Genomic DNA, 18,914 nt, shown 5'->3' on the forward strand with positions numbered 1-18,914 from the left:
GGGTTTTGTGTGAACGCAGCGGGAGAGATCAGAGAAGAATGTGTGGTGAATCTGCCTCCTTGTAGATTGCTGGCGGTAGGCAGAGGCGATCAGAGAGTGTGAGACACAGTAACTACAAAGTCATCGATTCTCTCCCGACTGCAGTTCGACTGAAATGCTCTGAAATACATTGGTTAACCATTAATTAACATCAGTTAATGCAGTAATAAGCAGTAATTAGCATAGGGGTTAGGTTTAGAGGTAGAGGTAGGTGTAGGCATGAACACCATTAATAAATTATGATGATTCCTAGACCATGGTTGTGCAATGGTAATTATTATTATTATTATATAATTATTATAATGGTAACTTATATTAATAACTGGTTAATTAATGTATCATTATTGTCAAGTGTTAGCGACTAATTCATTAAGCCGTATGTGTGGTCATTTAAAACATCATCAAGTGGTCTGTTGACCACAAATATATGCAAATGAGAATGAAGTCACTGTACAGAAAAAAATAAAAGGATTAAAATATTTTTTTACACTTATAATCTAATGGCTCCACAATAATCACTTTTGGTTGATGAATTGCAAACCCCAACCCAAAGGCAATTGAGCCAGGATTGATTCAATTAATCCATTACCCCCAAGTGGTGACCAGTGGTTGGTAATGTTTAAACGTTGGCCAAATTGGTGATTCATCCTGGATGAATCAAATCATCTTGAATGCATGTGCTGTCAACACTTTACACTGTGTGCGAGTCATACACATGAATAGTGCAACGTGTAATTTCATTCAGGAACACAGCTATCGATTATCAAACAAATTATCCAACAAATTGTAGAAACCTCTGGTGGTTTTGTCCTCCCAAGCAACAGTTACTAAGGAGACCACACACACATACACACACAAACACACACACACTGCCACACAAACACACCCCCACACACACAACTAGATATAAACTTCTCCCCATCACCCCCTCTTTCCTGCAGCTACCGTTAGAAGAACAAGTCCCTAAATCTTTAATCACCTCTGGTGCAGCAGGCAGAGAAATAATTGCTTATTTTGTAGCACCGCACACCATAATACGAGACGGCGAGAGAGAGAGAGAGAGAGAGAGAGAGAGAGAGAGAGAGAGAGAGATATATAAGGGATGATAGAACGGAAGACAGAGAGGGGCAGAGTGGGAGACAGGGAAAAATAAAGAAAGAAAGAGAGAATAAGACAGAGATACATTACTCCAAGCCTCACAGTGACCGCCAGATAAACTCAGAATTTAAGGTTCGGCCAGGGCTTGTTGTCTAACAGATTCATTCGTCAATAATAGCCTTAACTGTTATATAGCCAAACTGGCGGGCAAATGGCCGCACACCATCGTCAAGGTTTCTGGCCATGAGCACTGAGGGGAAAATGTAAACAGTAGTGACAAAAACCAAACGAAATTCCATGGATTATTGGTCTGAAATGCTCAATACAATTTCAACCACTTTCTGTAACCATGGTGCCGGAAAGACAACCAAAGAAAAGGTCCATGTTGGCCTATACTCCCCCACGTCTTCGTCTCAGCTATAAAAGTACACAGCAGCCAATAACACACTGGAAGGCTCGTTTACACAATCCTATAGGCTACCGACTTATCTAGAGGCAGAGAAACCAACCCACGTGGAGGGCGAACCAGTGAAAGCTTAATGGGTTAACGTATCGAAGTTGAGTAAACGAGGTGGAGGTGTAATTAATTTAACAGCGGTTTCACTTTGAAAAGCGGTATTCCTCCAATGTATCAGTTGGAGGTGGATTCTAATGCATGGATGAATGCATGCATATATAACTGTTTAAATCTAGGGGTGACGACAAGCTAGAGTTTGACCACTGGACCGTGTCAAACATCCAAATCCCATATTATGCTGTCAATCAAAACAGCCATTATACAAAATAAAATTGCTTCCGATATGGAGATTTCTCACAGCTGGGAAATAACTATGGAATCTCTTAGAGAGAGAGAGAGAGAGAGAGAGAGAGAGAGAGAGAGAGAGAGAGAGAGAGAGAGAGAGAGACGAGGAGAAAGAGAGAAGGAGGAAAGGGAGAAAGAAAGATAGAGAAATAGGGAAGGAGGGGGAGGGAGGGAGAAAGAGAGAGGGAGAGAGAGCAGCAGAGAGCAGTAGGGGTCGAGAAAGGGAGAGAGACACTTTCCTAAACCCGCGCTTTCCGAACCACTGGAGCAACTCCCATCTTTAATCCTGTTGTGACGCACGAAAGATACATTTTGCGAGCACAAATAGAAGGTCATAAGACAGCCAAGCGGTAAGCGTTATCGCCACCTTCTCACGCACCCACATAGCTTGGCTGGACACGCTGGACAAAGCATATCATGTTGGCTAGAAAGGAGCGATGTGATGGAGAAAAAAAAAAAAAAGACAGCTGACCTTTAACATACGGTGAGACTAATGGCTTTGCATACAGATGCTGATAGCCCCCCCATCGACTAGCCGGTCGTTCGGTGGCAACATCACTTAATCGCCCTCCCCTCTCACTGCCTCATACGGAGAGGTGCAGTTCGCAATACATGGTGATACATCCTCTATTGATTTAACCTTTCCTCTCAAAAAATATATATAAATAAAATGGGCACAATGGTCCAAAACCAGGCCTTGTTTTGGTGAGAGAGCTGAATGAATTGTGTATTAAATAGTTTGTTTGGGGCAAAGCAGATGGGTAGTGTGATTTAGGGGGCCATTATAAAGAATATTTTTTGAGTGAGTGGGTTTCAATCACGTATTCAAACAAGTAATGAAAATGTAATCGCAGATGGGAGAGGGGTCCACAAGGCTTTAGAAACGGCTTTAACAGTGGCAACACTGTCACCTGCTGGCCATGAGATGTGTGTTCAGACCACAAAGCGTATTACCGTTCAACAAATTAATCTTTTTTATAAATCCCAAATAATTTGTATAGCCATTTACGACCATGAAATGTGCTCCACATTTATTAAATCTTAAAAAAAAAAAAACGAATGTAAATGTGAGATATACAAAATGCTTTTAACCAGAAAGGCACAATGTCAAACAGCAACATAAAACTATGACAACACAATATAGATATAAGTCAGTTAGACCAACTGCAATGCACAAAAAACACAACATAAAACATTTAGTGAAGCAAAGACAAACTAAACATACACGCACCTTTATGGCAAAATAAGTAATCTTTTGACAAAGGTACAATTCTTTATTCATAGCAGTCTCGGTTATTAAAAAAAATGAAAATAAGACAATAGTGGTGTTGTTGATGGCTAAAATATATTATTTATGACATAAATACGATCGCCTCAAGACAACTCGCAAATGTGTGTGCAAGGAGAGAAGAAAAGTGTAACAACATCCTCAACACTAACAGACAGACTTTCCTGTTAAACTGGAATCTCTTATTTCACAACAATATACACACTCCTAATAAATTATCCTTTTTTAGTATAAACAATCTGGAACCCTAGAAGCCTGGGGGGAGGGATGCAGTCTCATTATTGTGTGTGTCATGTCGTTGATGACACTGGAAAGTATATGGTGGATTGTTACTTTATAATGCGGTCTGCGAAAGTGCAACACACAGGACAGGAAGCAGCCAAGTTACTTTACTGCCATTAATGCTCACACACACACATAGCAATAAATAACACACTTTTAGTGATTTAAATATGCTGTGTTTCAAACCACATTTTGGATGACGGAAGATGGGGACAATAAAGCCAAATTTGATTTTGATGACAGTGAGTCGTCGACGAGGAAACTCTTTAAAGTCTTGGTGTGAACCCCACAGTATAAAATAATCCCAATGTTTCCCGTTCTGCTCCTCTTCTCTCGTTTAGAATCCGACTCCCTTCTCGTTTTGGGGGCCCCGAGCTGAGCTCCGGCACCCTGACGTTGCACGCCTTTCCTCTCGACTTCAGAGGCGCCTGCGTCACCCTTCGCTGGGCCTGACCGTGTTCGCACAGCCGAGACGCAAAGCAAGAAAAACGCCGTAGAGACACACGTGGCTTAAGTTGCTCCGTATATCTCGGGTTAAAGGGGGGTTAATATTACATGACTGGGGGGGGGGGGGGGGGGGGGGGGGTCGCGATTTGTTTTTATTCCCTTTCATAAGCGTTTCGTAGGGACGTTGCGTTTTGCAGCATCCATTTCTCTCCCTGTATGGCAGTGCAAAGCACTCCCAAAACACTCCCATTCCCTGGGCCTCTTATGACCATCCCGTTCCCGTCCGCCGTGGTCCCACCCACAAGCTGTTCTGTACCGTCCACTCCTCCTGTGTCGACGATGGGAGGGGGTTGAAGGGAGGTAGGGGGTCGATCCCGTATAGCCCTGTATTCCAAAAATGCTCGTTCTTCAGCAGACAGCGTTTCCCCCCCCCCCCTGAAGGTGAAAACCCTCATTTGGTGAGGGCGATGGAGACGTAGGAGGTGGGAATGTAGCCTTCGTCGCCGTTGGTCCGTCGCACGCGGGTCCACCCGTCTCCCTTGTCCTCCTCCACTACGTCCAACACCTCGCCCTCCTGCATGGAGATGGTCCCTTCGCTGGCCCCTGCGACACGAGAGACATAGCAAAAAAATGAATATGGGATGGGCTGTACACCATTTAGGATGTCAGGGTCCCGAATGGACCGTGGCATCCACAGCAACTTGCCAGGGAAACATTACAGTCTGGGAAGCCTAACCCTTAGTCGGACGCGGACATTAGATACATCGCTTCTCAGACCACCGTCACCATTCACACAAACACCGCGGGCCGCGGCGTTATAAAATAAGTGTCAGGAAAGCCCATCTTTCTCGAGACAGCGCAGTCAACCGCTGCCTAGACAAAGCTCCACACATCCACACAAACCGCAGCATCACCGCCTCTTGGTCGTGACGTCAGACTACCTCGGAAAAAAGGGTATTCTGACGTCAGGAAGAGAACGGCACCTGCTTTCACAGCGGATTGGAACATTCACTTAGTGTTTAAGGAGAATGGCAAAAACATAGGATCTTACCACTATTTCCTGAAAAATTGTGGACTTATTTCAGTAACAGTGATGAAATGGCATATAACCATGTTGACGAATTACTACGTTTAAAACAAAGAAAATGTGATTTTGGGTCCACCTGCTCTTTAAAGTACTTTGGCTAACAGGATCCGTCCAAGGGAATACACATACATTAAGAAATAAAAGATGGATGGTGACTCCAAGAGTGACATACCAGGAAAGTTGTACATGGCTGTGCAATTTCCGATGGCAACGGTCGGCTCTTCCTCCTCCACCTCCTCCTCCTCCTCCTCCTCAAAGTCGTCATCGAACTCTGCGTAGATGGCTTGGGAGTGGTCAGGCGTGCCTTCGTCAGACTGGGCTCCGTCAGGGCTTGAGGGCAAAGAAGGGACGTTCGTTAGAGTCGAACAGGACACTATGTGAAAGCACTTTGTTTCCAACCGGGCTGAGTCACAGCCACCACTTGCTGTGACTCGCCTCTCCTACTCTCTGAAAGAAAAAAGGGAACTCCCGGAAACAGATGGGAGGGGGAGGGAAGAGAGAAAGAGAGAAAGAGAGACTTTAAAAGCCACAAGGCAGCAACATAACAATACACACATTCCAAACTATTAGAAAGGGATCGACATTCTCACATTTTACCGACATTTACTGTGCTTTAGGCACAGGAAATGTAGAATGCATGTGAACCAAACGCTGACGATGTTCAACTTGTGGGTCAATTCAAAGTTAAGCCTCTGCACTTCACATATATCATTGTACGTCACATTGAGTTATAATATAATGACAAATTGCTACCTCTTGAATGGGTATCGCCGTAAATGAGTGAGTGATTGTGTGAGTGTGTGTCATAATCTCAAGGGGAAGAGTAGCACGTGGACAGCAGCGTTCATACCTGTATACATCATGAGCGCCGTTGTTGTTGAACGACTGGGATCGTTGCTGCAGCCGACTCCCACGGACCCCTGCTTCTGCTACCCAAGTCTGTAAAGTGTGTGTGTGTGTGTGTGTGTGTGTGTGTGTGTGTGTGTGTGTGTGTGTGTGTGTGTGTGTGTGTGTGTGTGTGTGTGTGTGTGTGTGTGTGTGTGTGTGTGTGTGTGTGTGTGTGTGTGTGTGTGTGTGTGTGTTAAACAAGATAGAAAATACGCAAACATAAGATGGAGCAAGCAAATGAGAGAAAGCAGGATAGAAACAAAACCGACAATGTATGCAGTCAACCGGTAAAACATCCTCAAATTCTTGTATTTCTGCCCCTCACCCACCAAACAACTACATCTGTCAATGCACAATGGCGCTTTAATATTGTCTGCAATGAGCCCTCATACAAAACAAAGGCAGGGTGGCCGTACCTCATACTTGGCCAGCTCCCCTCTGAGCCTCTCAATGTTCTGGGCCGTCTGGCTGTTCTGGGGGGCCAAGCTTGCTGGGTCTCCCATCTGGGGATTCTTCTCATAGACATCCCTCATCTTCTCCAGGGCCTCACTGGTATAGCGGGGGAGAGAGAGAGAGTAACGGTGAGAGATAGGTTGGAGAGAGAGTGTGAGAAAGAGAGAGATGGAGTCAGGTTGGTGGAGATGAGGTGCTCAGTGGGGAACAAGATTCCCTGGGGATGGCAGCACCAGGTAAACATGCACACACACAGGGGTTGCACGCACACGCACACACACACACACACACACACACACACACACACACACACACGCACACACACAGTGTGATTGCAAACGTGGTGGTTATAATAGGAAAGAAAGAGGACAACAGCAAAGTAGACAATGATGCAGATGCACCCACACAACCTAAAAAAAGAGCTAGTAGAAAAAATCATGACCACACAAATAAACACCTCTGATCCACTTCCTTCTGCAGCTCTTTGGCAATCTCGTCGCGTTTCTTTTGTAACCGCTTCCGCCGCTGCTCAGGGGGGAGGTGGCCGAAGTCCTCCGTCACCGTGGGCTGCGTAGTACACAGGAAGTCAAGCGGGTGCCCAGGGCAACTGTTTCCCATCTCAGTAACCAAGGTGACAGAAACAACCCCCCCACGCACCCCCAGAGAACACCAACAGAAACGACAGGCCTCAGGTTTTGGTTCAGCCCAGAGATTCAGCGCCCATCTGACCGACTCAAATGGGAGTCTTATGAGAACGTTCACACTCGGCGTAGAAGGTGATTTTGAATGATTTTGAACAGTGAGCTGGTGCCAAACCAATGTCCTTTTTCCCCCGCCCATACATTTAAACATTGACGGTGCGTTACAAAATAAATCCCACGTTCAAGACATATACACGGTATAGGAGAGCAGTAAAGAGCTGTTCCATTGTTTCACCAACAGGTGGCAACACCCCTCACTACAAGCAAGACGACTGGCAACAGGCCACATAACACAGTGTTGTGTTGTGGTCGTGCAGTTACACCACCAGCACAAGCTATGAGGATAAGCAGTGGGCGAGACTGAGGCTACGGTCTCTAAAGTTTCCTTGCAGTAAGGATGTGTTAAGAGTGAGTAACTTCTAAAATTCATAGAAAAATACGTCTGATATCTTTTTTTGATTAATTTATGGCTAGAGCAATTCCTGGGGCCAAACATGGTCTGGTTGACATTTTTGCGCCGTATAAAGCCATAAATATTTGTCCATGTTTATTCCCCGCCGCTGGGGTGTGTAAACAGCACTCACACACACGAGCCGCGACCTACCACCTGGGTGGACTCACCGATCTGCGGAGGGTCCGGAAGGACGATATTCTGGGTTTGACTGTCTTATTGATCTCCTTCAAACAGTACGACAGGGGGTCCCGGCCAAACTTTGGGGAGGGGGCTCCGTTAGAGGGTGAGGGGGTCGGAGGATTGCTGGAGGGGAGGATCGTTGATGGGGAGAGCTAGGGGGGGGGGGGGGGGGGGGGGGGGGGTTAAAGACATCCGACAAATGCAGGTGAGTAGATGGGGGGGTGTAAGGGGTGGGGACGATAGTAGACGGACGTAGGAAGAGGGGGGGGGGGGGGGGGAGAGGAAACAAGGGAAAGAAAAAAAATGAGACAGTCAGCACCATGAAGCACTCACACCACGTAGCCAACACAGGGAGACAGTAACCCACAGAGGATAAGCCCGGAGAGCATGAACGCCAACGACGCCAAAAACAGACGAATAGCAACAAAAACAGAGGTTAATCTGCCTCCTTGTTGCTTCTACCTCACGAGACACACAGACACAGTGCGATCCGGTGGGCCCCTGGCGCAGGCCATAGCAGGAAGGCTAGATACTAGTAGCGAGCACGTTTCTCTGGTTAAGCTCCATCTGTTGAGCCCATGGTTGGCTCATTAGCTGAGCTCAATTGTCTCTCGATTTTCTGAGAGATGAGGGTGTGTGTGTGTGTGTGTGTGTGTGTGTGTGTGTGTGTGTGTGTGTGGTGTGTGTGTGTGTGTGTGTGTGTGTGTGTGTGTGTGTGTGTGTGTGTGTGTGTGTGTGTGTGTGTGTGTGTGTGTGTGTGTGTGTCATGTCCCCAGCTGGTCAAACGGCCGGCCCTACACCAGCCTCCCTCACTCTCTTTCCCTCTCTCTGCCTGACCTACATACGCAACAGAAAGATCAATGGGGCTGTAATTAGTAACGGGGATAGTTAATGTCGTTATCATAAACAGCCCCTTCATCTGAATTGGGCTGAATGGATCATTTTCTTTCCTGGTTTGATGATAATGATAAAACGCCCTGGTCGACGGAATAAAGTGCGGAACAGAATAAAGGCTGTGCTGCCACACAAACTACTGAGCTCCAGGAGAGAGATCAATCACTGTCAGACACAGCGTCTGACGACCCGGTCAGAACAGGTGAAGGGGGGGGGGGGGCAGGTCTCAGCCATTAGGCTAAATACACAGGAGGCTGAAAGGAAGCAATCAGCCTGTAATACTGCGAATGCTGGGGTGTTGGCAGTCCCTGCCAGTTCTAAGTACTACCACTCATACATCCAACTCTCCTCCCCTTGCTTTTTACCGCTTCAACCCTTCAATGTTTCAATGAGACATTTTATTGATACGTTTTGTATTTACTCCTGTATTGCGTCTTAGATATCATGCACAGCGTCCTTGAGCACAACGATATGGTTCATCAATGCTGCATCAACGACTAATAATACTTCTACTACGACTTAAGGTGAAGGAGATCACAAAACCGTAAACACACATTGGGAGCGGTGGCAGAACTGCCATCCGAGTGGACCCGAGCGAATGCCGGATGTCTGCGTAGAGCGACACGTGACACATTGCTCACGCAAGACTAATAGCCTCCCGTCGAGACAGCGTGACTGATGACACACACAGGAAGGAACGTGCACAGAACAGCGCAGCCAGCATGCGAGAGTCGAGACACGTCAGACATGGGCGAGGAGGGGGGGGGGGGGTGAAGAGAGAGAGAGCGAGAGCTGTGCGAGTTAGCTGGTTAGTGGTCAGCCACTGGTGACTAGGGTTTCATGTCGGACAAACCCTGGAAGCTCAGGGCCATATCTTAGGAATGTTTCCTCCCCAAAGTTATGATGCAGGCTTTGGGACGAAGAGGGGGGGGGGGGCCTTGCATGGTCCCGAGCGCACAGGGAGAAGGCAACAACAAGCTGCTCACAACCTGAAACTCTGCGTCCGTGCGCGTGGACTCGGGCCAGCGTTCGTGACCTCGAAAACCTTGCGTCCATCCACCGATAGCTGGCACAGAGATGCCATTGTGGCGCCAGACATAATGCTATATTCTGGCCCAGCATAATAGACGCAGTGTGTTTGTGGATGCCTGTCGACGAAAAACTCAATGTGGTTTGTTCATGGGGCCGGGCGAAAACACAAGCCCAGCAGAATGTTGACTGCTGATTGACCTATCGGATGCCATGCTGCAGAGAGAGAGGAGGGTCCAGGTTGTTTATGGGCTTGGACGGAGGGTGGGGCTTGGACGGAGGGTGGGGGGGGGCGTGCGGGGGAGGGGAGGGGCTAGCTTATTGGTTTACATCCAAGGATAGTAGTCGAGCAAGAGGATCGGTACTGGAAGGGTAACTTGGTGCATCTCAGTGTATGTGTAAAAATAAGGCTGGTTCATGCACGTACCAAGGTGCGTTTTTGAAAAAACGAGAAGGATCTTGAGCGTGCGAGTGTGTCTGTACAGAGCTGTCATAAGAGCTCTCAGTAAAGGGACATTCCTGGGCTTTCAACCGTCAACCACTCCATCGCCATCCTGCTCCATACACTACCCTAATCCCCACTGGCTGCTTAATGCTCTCCATCATTGATGAAGAGGGAACAACAGCTTCTTATGCTTCCATTGACTAAACTTAAAGGGCAAGTGCACTGATTTCTTGAGAAAAACAAGCAACAAACATGACCTCTATCATATTTTAAATGTATGGGGTAGCACGTCAATAACATCCACACCAATGCAAATGGTGTCAGTGACGCTGTCGGCTGCCAGCTCTTCATCTCCAGAGCACACCATGACACCTTTGCGGTATGCAAGACTCACGGGCAAGGTGTGCGTTGGTAAACAGGAAAGCCCAGACACAAAAGCTGTGCGACTGGGCTACCTGGGACTAGGTAGAGCTATGGCAGAGATGAAAATCAGAAACAACTGAGACAATATCTAGGTTACACACCGCTGTTGATATTCGTCTCTGTATTAACTGCACCTTCATCAAGGTGGAAGTGTGAGCACTAGCATAAAAAAGGTAAACAAACATAGCCGGATGTCCCTACATATTAATAATAATAATAATGATTATTTTGATCACAAGTACACTCGGAGAACCCTACCTTGCTCTTCTTCAGCAGCCAGGATTTCCTGTTCCGGTTCTTCCCGAGCAGTTCCAAGGGCCCCTTGGGCGTGCTCAGGCTGCTGTCCGAAGAGGCGCGGTTGATACCCTGACTGTAGTCTTCAAACTCGATATCGCCCGGGCGCTCGAAACCAGACTTGTGCTGCTCTACCAGAGCCAGGGAGTCCTGGGACCCGCATGGACACGTGCGAAACAGGAGGAGGAGGAGGAGGAGGAGGAGGAGGAGGAGGAGGAGGAGGAGAGGCAGAAGATAAGAGAGTGGAGAAGAACATTAGAAGACACAAAGCCAGAAGAGGAAGCAAAGAAGGAGAAGGGGGGGGACGAAAACGGTGGAGAGTAGAAGAAAAAGAGAAGGAGGAAGAGAAGGGAGTAATGAACACCGGTATAAGGAACGGTATAAATCATTTGGGGGGGGGGGGTCACACTGGCATAAGGTCACACATAAGGTTTTCCATTGTCGCTATGTCCATTTGTTTAAGACTCCAACTCACGTTCCTCTGGTTAACATTACAGCCTGCTTTATGGATGCCCTCCAGGCACTTGTCAATGATGGGCATCACATGCTTCTCCGTGTCCGAGAACAGGACGTAGCCGTCGGCTAACCGCTGCCCTCGCCGCTCATCCATGTCTTGTAGTTTCTAATGAAAATAATTAAGCACCAAAGGGCAGACCGGGTCATGAAAGTTATTTCATAAACTATCAGATTACAGTGAATGACACGAGCGGGAAGGTAAAGCCGCGTGTCAATCTTCCGTCCCCCGCTTACGTTAAAAATGACCGGCATGTCGTTAAAGTAAAACTGGTTCTGCTCCTTGTTGCACTTCTGCAGCTGGGCTGCGTAGTCGTTCTTGCATTCCTCCGCTATCCGTGACCGCATGTGGGCCTGCTGCTTAGCCTGATGACACACACACACACACACACACACACACACACACACACACACACACACACACACACACACACACACACACACACACACACACACACACACACACACACACACACACACACACACACACACACACACGGTCATGCCAGGTGCGGGAACAACCACAGCCCACGGTCACCCGCAAACCACACTCAGGTCAGAGGTCACGGTCGTTTCTGTAGACCTTACCTTTCCCACGTCGGCCTTCGTGGCGTTGATGTCCTGGTCGGTTTTCTCTGCGTACGCGGCCGACCGCTCTGCTTCCCGCCACTCTCGTTCAAAGCGTTTCTTACTCTGATATAGGGTTAGACATTGTTTAAGAAATTATTAGGAAAAAAGGGTTGGCATGCCACGATGTCTCTGTATGAAATACTATTCGTGAGTCGAGCATTCCTCGTTGTTGTTCTTAAACGATACAGCGGATGCTTTGGAGGCGTTATGTATGCCAGTGATTGCTAACCAGGGTATGGATTTATGATGCAGGTCTCAAGTGAAGATCTGTAACCATACACTCTCACTCATGTGCGTGCACGCATAAACGCTAAGGGTGTATGCGTCCAAATTAATCTGTTGATGCCTTTAATGATCATCACATCAGTGTACTAGAAAGTGATTAGCAAACTGAGTAGCAAACCCAGATGTATATATATATTTTTGAAAATCACGCATGGAAATGTACATAAAAAAATTGTTGCATCGAGATGCTTCGATAATGGCTACATAATCGAATCGTTTGCCCTCATAATCGGAATCAAACCGTGAGGTGCCAAGAGATTCCCACCCCTAATAGACGCATGCACGTATGTCACGGGGGGAGACCGGTGATCGTTCAGTTCATGTTCAGATGCAGGTCTCAAGTGAATGAATTGTTACCATAGACACTGACGCATGTGGGTACACGTGTACACGCATGCGCGCATTCACGCGTGCACGCAACGTGACGGAGGAATCCCATTAAACTGGATGAGAAAGTTAGGGTGGGTTTGATCATATCATTATAGCAATTTTTCGTAGAAAAGGCCCAGAGCGTTTTTTGCTCATGCAGGTCCCAAGGGTTGATGGGAGTCAATGCAACAAGACAACTTAGCACTGAACCGGACAGTCAAAATATAATTGTTAGAAATGTTTACCAGTGTTGTTATTTTAAAGAATGTTTCATTTTCAAAAACAGGGTTAGGCTGATGTTATCGATGATTCGCATAAAGATGGAGTGAAACTGCAGAGTTAGGCCTACTAGGTTAGCTGAACTTTCCCTCTCATGTCTTGTTAGATATAACATCCAGCAAGATAATAAAAAAAGCTGCTTGTTTAATAGCCTATGTTTTATTGAAATTGCATATATTCATTGCATAAACTCAAATTGTGGGATAAGCCTATACAGGCTATTTAATTGCTAAAGTAACTAAATAGCCTATTATAGAAAAAATGTTATGCAACCCTAAACAGCTATCAACACCCCATTTCTAACCAAAATTGGCCATTTACAAAAGGTTGCCGACCCCTGCCATAGACACTGACACACGCGACAGAAAAGACCAGTGGCATTCGAAGACCGGCGCATAATCATTCATGTTCATGTTCATGAATCTCACGTGAAGAAACCAAAATAGCATGGTAACATAAGGCCTTCAAATAAATATAGCCATGGTTCACTCTAAGGCGGGGGAGACGAGAGAGGTTTACGAGACGGAGAGAGGGAGAGGGAGGTTTTCTGTCCAATAGGACTCCACTCACACTGTCGAGTTGCTTGTATGAGACCTCCAGAGTCTGCTGGGCTTTTTTGGCCTCCAACAGATACTGTAGACGGGGTAAAAATAGATGGCAGAGAAAGTAATGACAGGGAGGGGGGAGAAAGGGAAGGAGGGAGGTGGGAGGAGAGAGGAAAACTGGTCAGAGGACACACCGAGCCTCACTGCAGGAGTGCCGAGGCAGACCCAGCTAAAGTCGGCGGTTTTGAGATAGAGTCAGATAGGCATAAACAATAACAACAAGGCAAGCAGCACAAACAAAAGGCAGTATGTCGCTCAGAGACATTACGTCGGCTACACGTCAACACGGCGGCATTTGAAAATCTCCCCCGGGACAGGAAAACAGCCCCCACCCTTATAAGGAACTGATTGCAGCTTCCTTCCTGCAACAATATGCACCCCCCCCCCCCCCCCCCCCCCCCCCCCCCAGCACCCGACTTCCCCTGGTCCCCAAGCTCACCGTCTTTCGCTCCTGCTTCAGCTCCTGGAGGTATTTGGTGAGCTCGATGCATATGTTCATCATCATGTCCTCCGCCACCAGCTCTCGCTGGCCAGCGTAGTCGTTCATCTCGTTCAGGATCTCCGTAAAGGACTGGAAGCTGGAGACCCTGCAAGGGGGAGGAAGGGCTGATAAGACACACAATGGGGCCAGGACCTTTGAATACCACAACATTGGAAAAGAAGAAGGAAAAGTGAAAAGGCATTGTGTGGGCCATGTGACGTAACCTGTGCATGAGCACGGGACGTGAGTATTTTACGCTGTGAGGAGAGACTATAGCATCTACCTAACATTTGGATCGAAACCAGGGAGATACTGATTCGAGGAAGTGAATCGAAAGTATTATTAAATATACCAGAAAAAGAATCTAATGTGTCCCAATATAATGTTTTCTGACAAGGGGAGACGATCAGAATTCTGGTCAAATGTTTGAGAAAAAAAAAACGGAATCCTCATGGGGCTCACCGGCATTCGGTCTCATCTTTACTGCCTCGTTTGGGGTAATATTTCTTTGACAAGTTCCTGCAGAGGAAGAAAAAGAAAAAAGAGGAAATCAATGGATCACTGAACACATGAATTCTTTATTTACACTGAAAGAGGAGAAGGAAGGCACAAACAAGCAGGGGAAGCAGGACAAAATGGATGACGGTTAACCAAACTGGTGCCATGTTGTCATGTTCTATTTGGTGCAAACTCGGCCTGGCCAACAGACAACCGGCCCGGCATGGCTCCGTTAAAACAGCAATTACTCTTCTAGTCTTCCCTGTTACACTCTCCTTTCCACCACATCCTGTGCTGTCATGTGCCAGTCTGCTCCCACTTCCTCTCCAGCAGAGCTAAACTAAACAGATGTGGGCCGACACGCTGGACTGCTGCTCGGAGAGCAGAAGAGAGAGAGGGAGAGAGGGAGGGGGAAAGATAGGGAGGGAGAGAGAGCTCACAGTGCACAGACACAGCTTCTGCTGCTGGAGAATGAGGCCAGTGTTTCAAGTTTGATTCTGCCCAGAAGTAGTCATATGACCTCACATACATTTCATAAATAGCCCTTTAGTGCATACACATGACAATGTTAAATACACACACAAATCGCTGAGCAATAACACAGCCAAAGATAACAATGTATACATTAACGATGAACCGATCAGTAAAATGCATGAATCCAAACACAGCATAGCATTGAAAAGGTACACAAACAAACACACAGTCACACACACACACACAGTCACACACACACACACACAGTCACACACACACACACACACACACACACACACACACACACACACACACACACACACACACACACACACACGAATGCCTTTGACTCAGCCATTATAGCAGAAGCATGGCAAGAATGAGACTTACCTCAGTTGCTTTGCATAGTTTTGTTCTATCTCAGTCCTCTCCTTCACAAACTTGACATACTTCTCCACCAGGTCCAGTCCAGACAGTGTGTGTTTTTCGATGATGTCATACTGGTCCTAAGAAAAACCACGCAACAATGATAGACTTATCACGAGATGAACATTATCAAAAAGTTGATAGAACCCCACTGGTATTCGGTATAGGACCCTGAACTTAAACATCCTATCACATATTCAACCGATTGCACACATGTAGTGAGTTTTAAGAACTGGGGTTGCATCTTGCGTTGAACAGAACATTTCACAAATACTTTGCCCAGCAAGATTTAGCCTATCTGATCTGAGAGCGAGTAAGCGACAGAGAGCCAGTCTGGGAGGAAGCAGGATCTGCTCCTCTCATAAATGCTGTATTCTCCCCCTGCAGTTATCCAATCTCACATCAACACACAGTCTCCTCATCTCCTTTCGACTTTGTTCCTGGCAAGGATCTCCATGACACCTTCAAGCTCAGACAAGTCCACTGGAGATGATATCTCAAGGCTAGACCAAACCCCAACCGTCCCCTCCCACCACACAGCCTCGGGGACCTCTCTTCCCATCTTGGTGGGTGTGTGTGCGTGTGCGTGTGTGTGTGTGTGTGTGTGTGTGTGAATAATCCTGGTACGTTAGGGCATGTTTTTCTTTTCTTGCAATTTATTTTCAGATCAATACAGATCCATCAGAGCATGATAGAGTGCTCATAATACTAAGTTATTTAACACATTGTACTGAATTAATTTCAATAATGTTTAAGGCTCTTACTTCAGTATGGTTTGTTTGATTAAATCCTTTCCTTAGACCTAGACTACCTGCATAAATTCCATCGATTCTTGTGTATTAATGGAATAATTCTGCAATGATTATTCAGTGGTGTATAAAGTACTAGAAAGCCACACTTAAAAAAATATGGTAAAAATACAGAGGTCTTAGTTGAGAGAGGCTCTGATAAGGGTTAAGGGAAAATTTGTAAAAATCATTCTGCGGCTAAAATAAATGAGCCGTTACCATCATCGTTTGATAGTCTTCGGTAGTCATCAACAAACGGCATTTGCTCCTTGGGATGAGCTTTCAAGCTAATATTCACAGTTGTGATTTTCCAGCTTATATTCTATGGGTCTTGATGTGTCTTAACTTGTCTGTCAGATCGGCAGTTGCACACATCAGCAATACGCTAAAAAGTACAAAGGCCTTTTTGGATAATCCAAAAATCCCTTTAGCACAATTTTTTTATTTTGTAACCAGTAACAAAGAGTCATATGCAAATGAATTCAAAGTAAAAGTTAAAATAAATGCAGTGAAGTCAAGGGGAAAGTCGCTTCAAATATTAAAACCCCAGTAAAGCACAGAACCAACTTAAGTACCGTTACATTACACCAATGTTATTATGGGGTGTATTTCTTCGCCCTGGCAAAACTGTTATTCTAAGAGGAACAAAACGAAAGGATGGTCACAAAAAAATCCACGTGTTGCATTTTTTATGCAGGCAGTCACTTTGCAAATAAATGCAATATGCCAGAGGCATTTATTTTGATTGAGTCATACATTAACAATTTTGGGCATTGTGGAACTTCATCTTCATAGAGGTGACAAACCTGTCGCACCGGAATGTTTTTGTACTCCCAAATACCTTCTGAAGCTCAGGTATTCACGTCTACATTTCATCTCACCTTCTGCCATACAAGTTCTAGTGACGAAATGATGGCATCCAAACAAGGAAGGGTGGCTGACTCATAATGCCACTATGAGACGCCTTCGAAGAAAAAGATCAGGCATAATGATAATCTAAGAAATAAGAAGTCATTTAATGTACTTTTGAATGTGGTCATTACCATTACACGACTACAAATAAAACTAGAATATGATTTCCACAAGCCCTATTGTCGATATCAAACTCAACCCCAGTAGCTCCTGCCTATGTTTTCAAATCAGCCAGAGCTCTAGCATAGCAGTTGGTGTTTGGAGAATCACTTTTGAAAACATGCAGACACCAACATACTAAACCTCTCAAACTTTCAGTACCGAGTCTCATTTCAGTGTCCCATAGGCAATACCCACCCAGGCAATACTTAGGCCCAGGTATAGGTTTAGCCCCCTAGCTTTTACTAGCAGGGCTAATGCACATGCGGTTCTTAAAATAGCCTTGGATTAATGTCAAGGCGGGCAGTGGACAGATGCCATAAATCATTCTGTTGAAGGAAGATTCTTCCTAGCTGAACTTTACCACACATTCCACCATCTTAATCTGGTACCTGGAACCATTGAAGCGACAAGAGGACACATTTTGGTGTAACACAAAAGTATAACGCAAAAGTGTGCAGGAGTAACCATATTCTAAAAGGAAACACAAATAGTTGTTCTCCCTTACCCAATTCTTAATGAATACAGACTTAGGGGTTTTCATTTTTTTTTTTGGTGCATTTAATGAGGGCCAACTAATAAGGATGTGTCCCCTATGCACTGAGCATGGAAAGGGGACAGGGGAAGAGGCCTAGGGGGAGAGCAGTGATCCATTTAAGCTACACAATATGGATTGTGCGCGCGTGCGTGCGCGTGTGCGTGCGTGCGCGTGCCCAAATCGGACCGTAATGGAAGTAAATATCTATAGACACTAGAGACGTTATTATATGTTGCCTATTAATCACTGGAGTGGATTACCCATTTTCTGAAAAGATCAATGCATTATCTGAATTGGAATGCATAAATGCTGTGCGGTGACCAGGTATGGCAATTATTCTGCAATGATTTAGGCTCCAACTACAGTGTCAGAAAAACAATGAGAACGAGGTCCACATATGGTTCGTGTTCCTGCAGTTAAAACAAACATTTCAACCTAAACACGTATGGTTCAACAAATGGTTGAGCAATGTTTTCTCCAACCACGCAAAGACGATAAATGGTCACGGACAGACAACAACATCCACTGTTCTGATAATCTAAATTACTGCACCATATCAATGCTAGGGTTTTGCGAGGTAGGGGCACATTTCACATGAACTGAGAATGCTTATTTAAAGGTTTATTAGAAAGTATCATCAACGCTGCACACTCTGGACTGTTTACGAAAAATAATTGGGGACGTCAAAACTTGCCTTCGAATGCCGCGTTAACTTTTACACAAATATTTTTCTCCCAACCAACACTAATTAGTAGGAATGCATAACTATGCCGATGAAGTAAACTCACCCATAGATCCGTACCCCAGTCCATATTCGTGTACGTCCCAATCCGCCTATCCCTGAATACAAAGAACTTCTCCCAAGTTAACGTTATCCCCACCACTCGGAGGATGGTCTAATCCCGGGATGTTAAACTCCACCAAACACACCCGTTTGTTGTGTCTTTTTATCCAACACTGGTCCGCAACTTGTTATGTAGTTGACCGCGGACTTTCTCTCTGTCTACCGTTGGTCTTGTAAACCGAAATATTTTTTTCAAAGCCAAGAGAAGAAGGATAAACTAGCTTTCATATCCGCGTCACTCCCAAATCCTAATTCTTAAAGGGACAGTTCACGTCCAGCGCATGGAGCACAGTGTCAAGGGGTGTTCTC

The 18,914-nt window shown here is 45.9% G+C and overlaps 1 protein-coding gene across 3 annotated transcripts; it reads right to left on the minus strand.

Annotated features, from left to right (window-relative positions):
* Positions 1-2,494: 2,494 nt before the first annotated feature.
* Positions 2,495-18,632, minus strand: trip10a (thyroid hormone receptor interactor 10a). 3 transcript variants are annotated; one of them, XM_056577820.1, is made up of 15 exons: positions 18,550-18,632; positions 15,329-15,444; positions 14,429-14,485; positions 13,925-14,072; positions 13,451-13,513; positions 11,906-12,010; positions 11,555-11,683; positions 11,280-11,426; positions 10,769-10,954; positions 7,707-7,871; positions 6,842-6,951; positions 6,348-6,480; positions 5,894-5,982; positions 5,216-5,373; positions 2,496-4,559 (listed from the first exon to the last, which is right to left on the minus strand). In XM_056577820.1, the coding sequence occupies exons 1-15, from the start codon at positions 18,571-18,573 to the stop codon at positions 4,408-4,410; spliced, it is 1,782 nt and encodes a 593-aa protein (XP_056433795.1). In that variant the 5' UTR covers positions 18,574-18,632; the 3' UTR covers positions 2,496-4,407. The 3 variants fall into 3 exon arrangements, with proteins under 3 accessions (XP_056433803.1, XP_056433795.1, XP_056433807.1); XM_056577828.1 differs by lacking the exon at positions 13,451-13,513 and having other exon boundaries at positions 2,495-4,559; XM_056577832.1 differs by lacking the exon at positions 7,707-7,871 and having other exon boundaries at positions 4,094-4,559.
* Positions 18,633-18,914: the final 282 nt, after the last annotated feature.

Source organism: Gadus chalcogrammus, chromosome 2 (genome assembly GCF_026213295.1).
Source record: "Gadus chalcogrammus isolate NIFS_2021 chromosome 2, NIFS_Gcha_1.0, whole genome shotgun sequence".
In the NCBI taxonomy this organism is placed as follows: Eukaryota; Metazoa; Chordata; class Actinopteri; order Gadiformes; family Gadidae; genus Gadus; species Gadus chalcogrammus.

Bases quoted from the DNA above. Each gene is read 5' to 3' on its own strand.
- trip10a (XM_056577820.1), bottom strand. From the start codon at position 18,573: ATGGACTGGGGTACGGATCTATGG. The intron at 12,011-13,450 runs GTGAGTGGAGTC...ACCCTATATCAG, and splicing joins CATACAAGCAACTCGACAGT to AGTAAGAAACGCTTTGAACG. The intron at 6,952-7,706 runs GTGAGTCCACCC...TGTACTACGCAG, and splicing joins TCCGGACCCTCCGCAGATCG to CCCACGGTGACGGAGGACTT.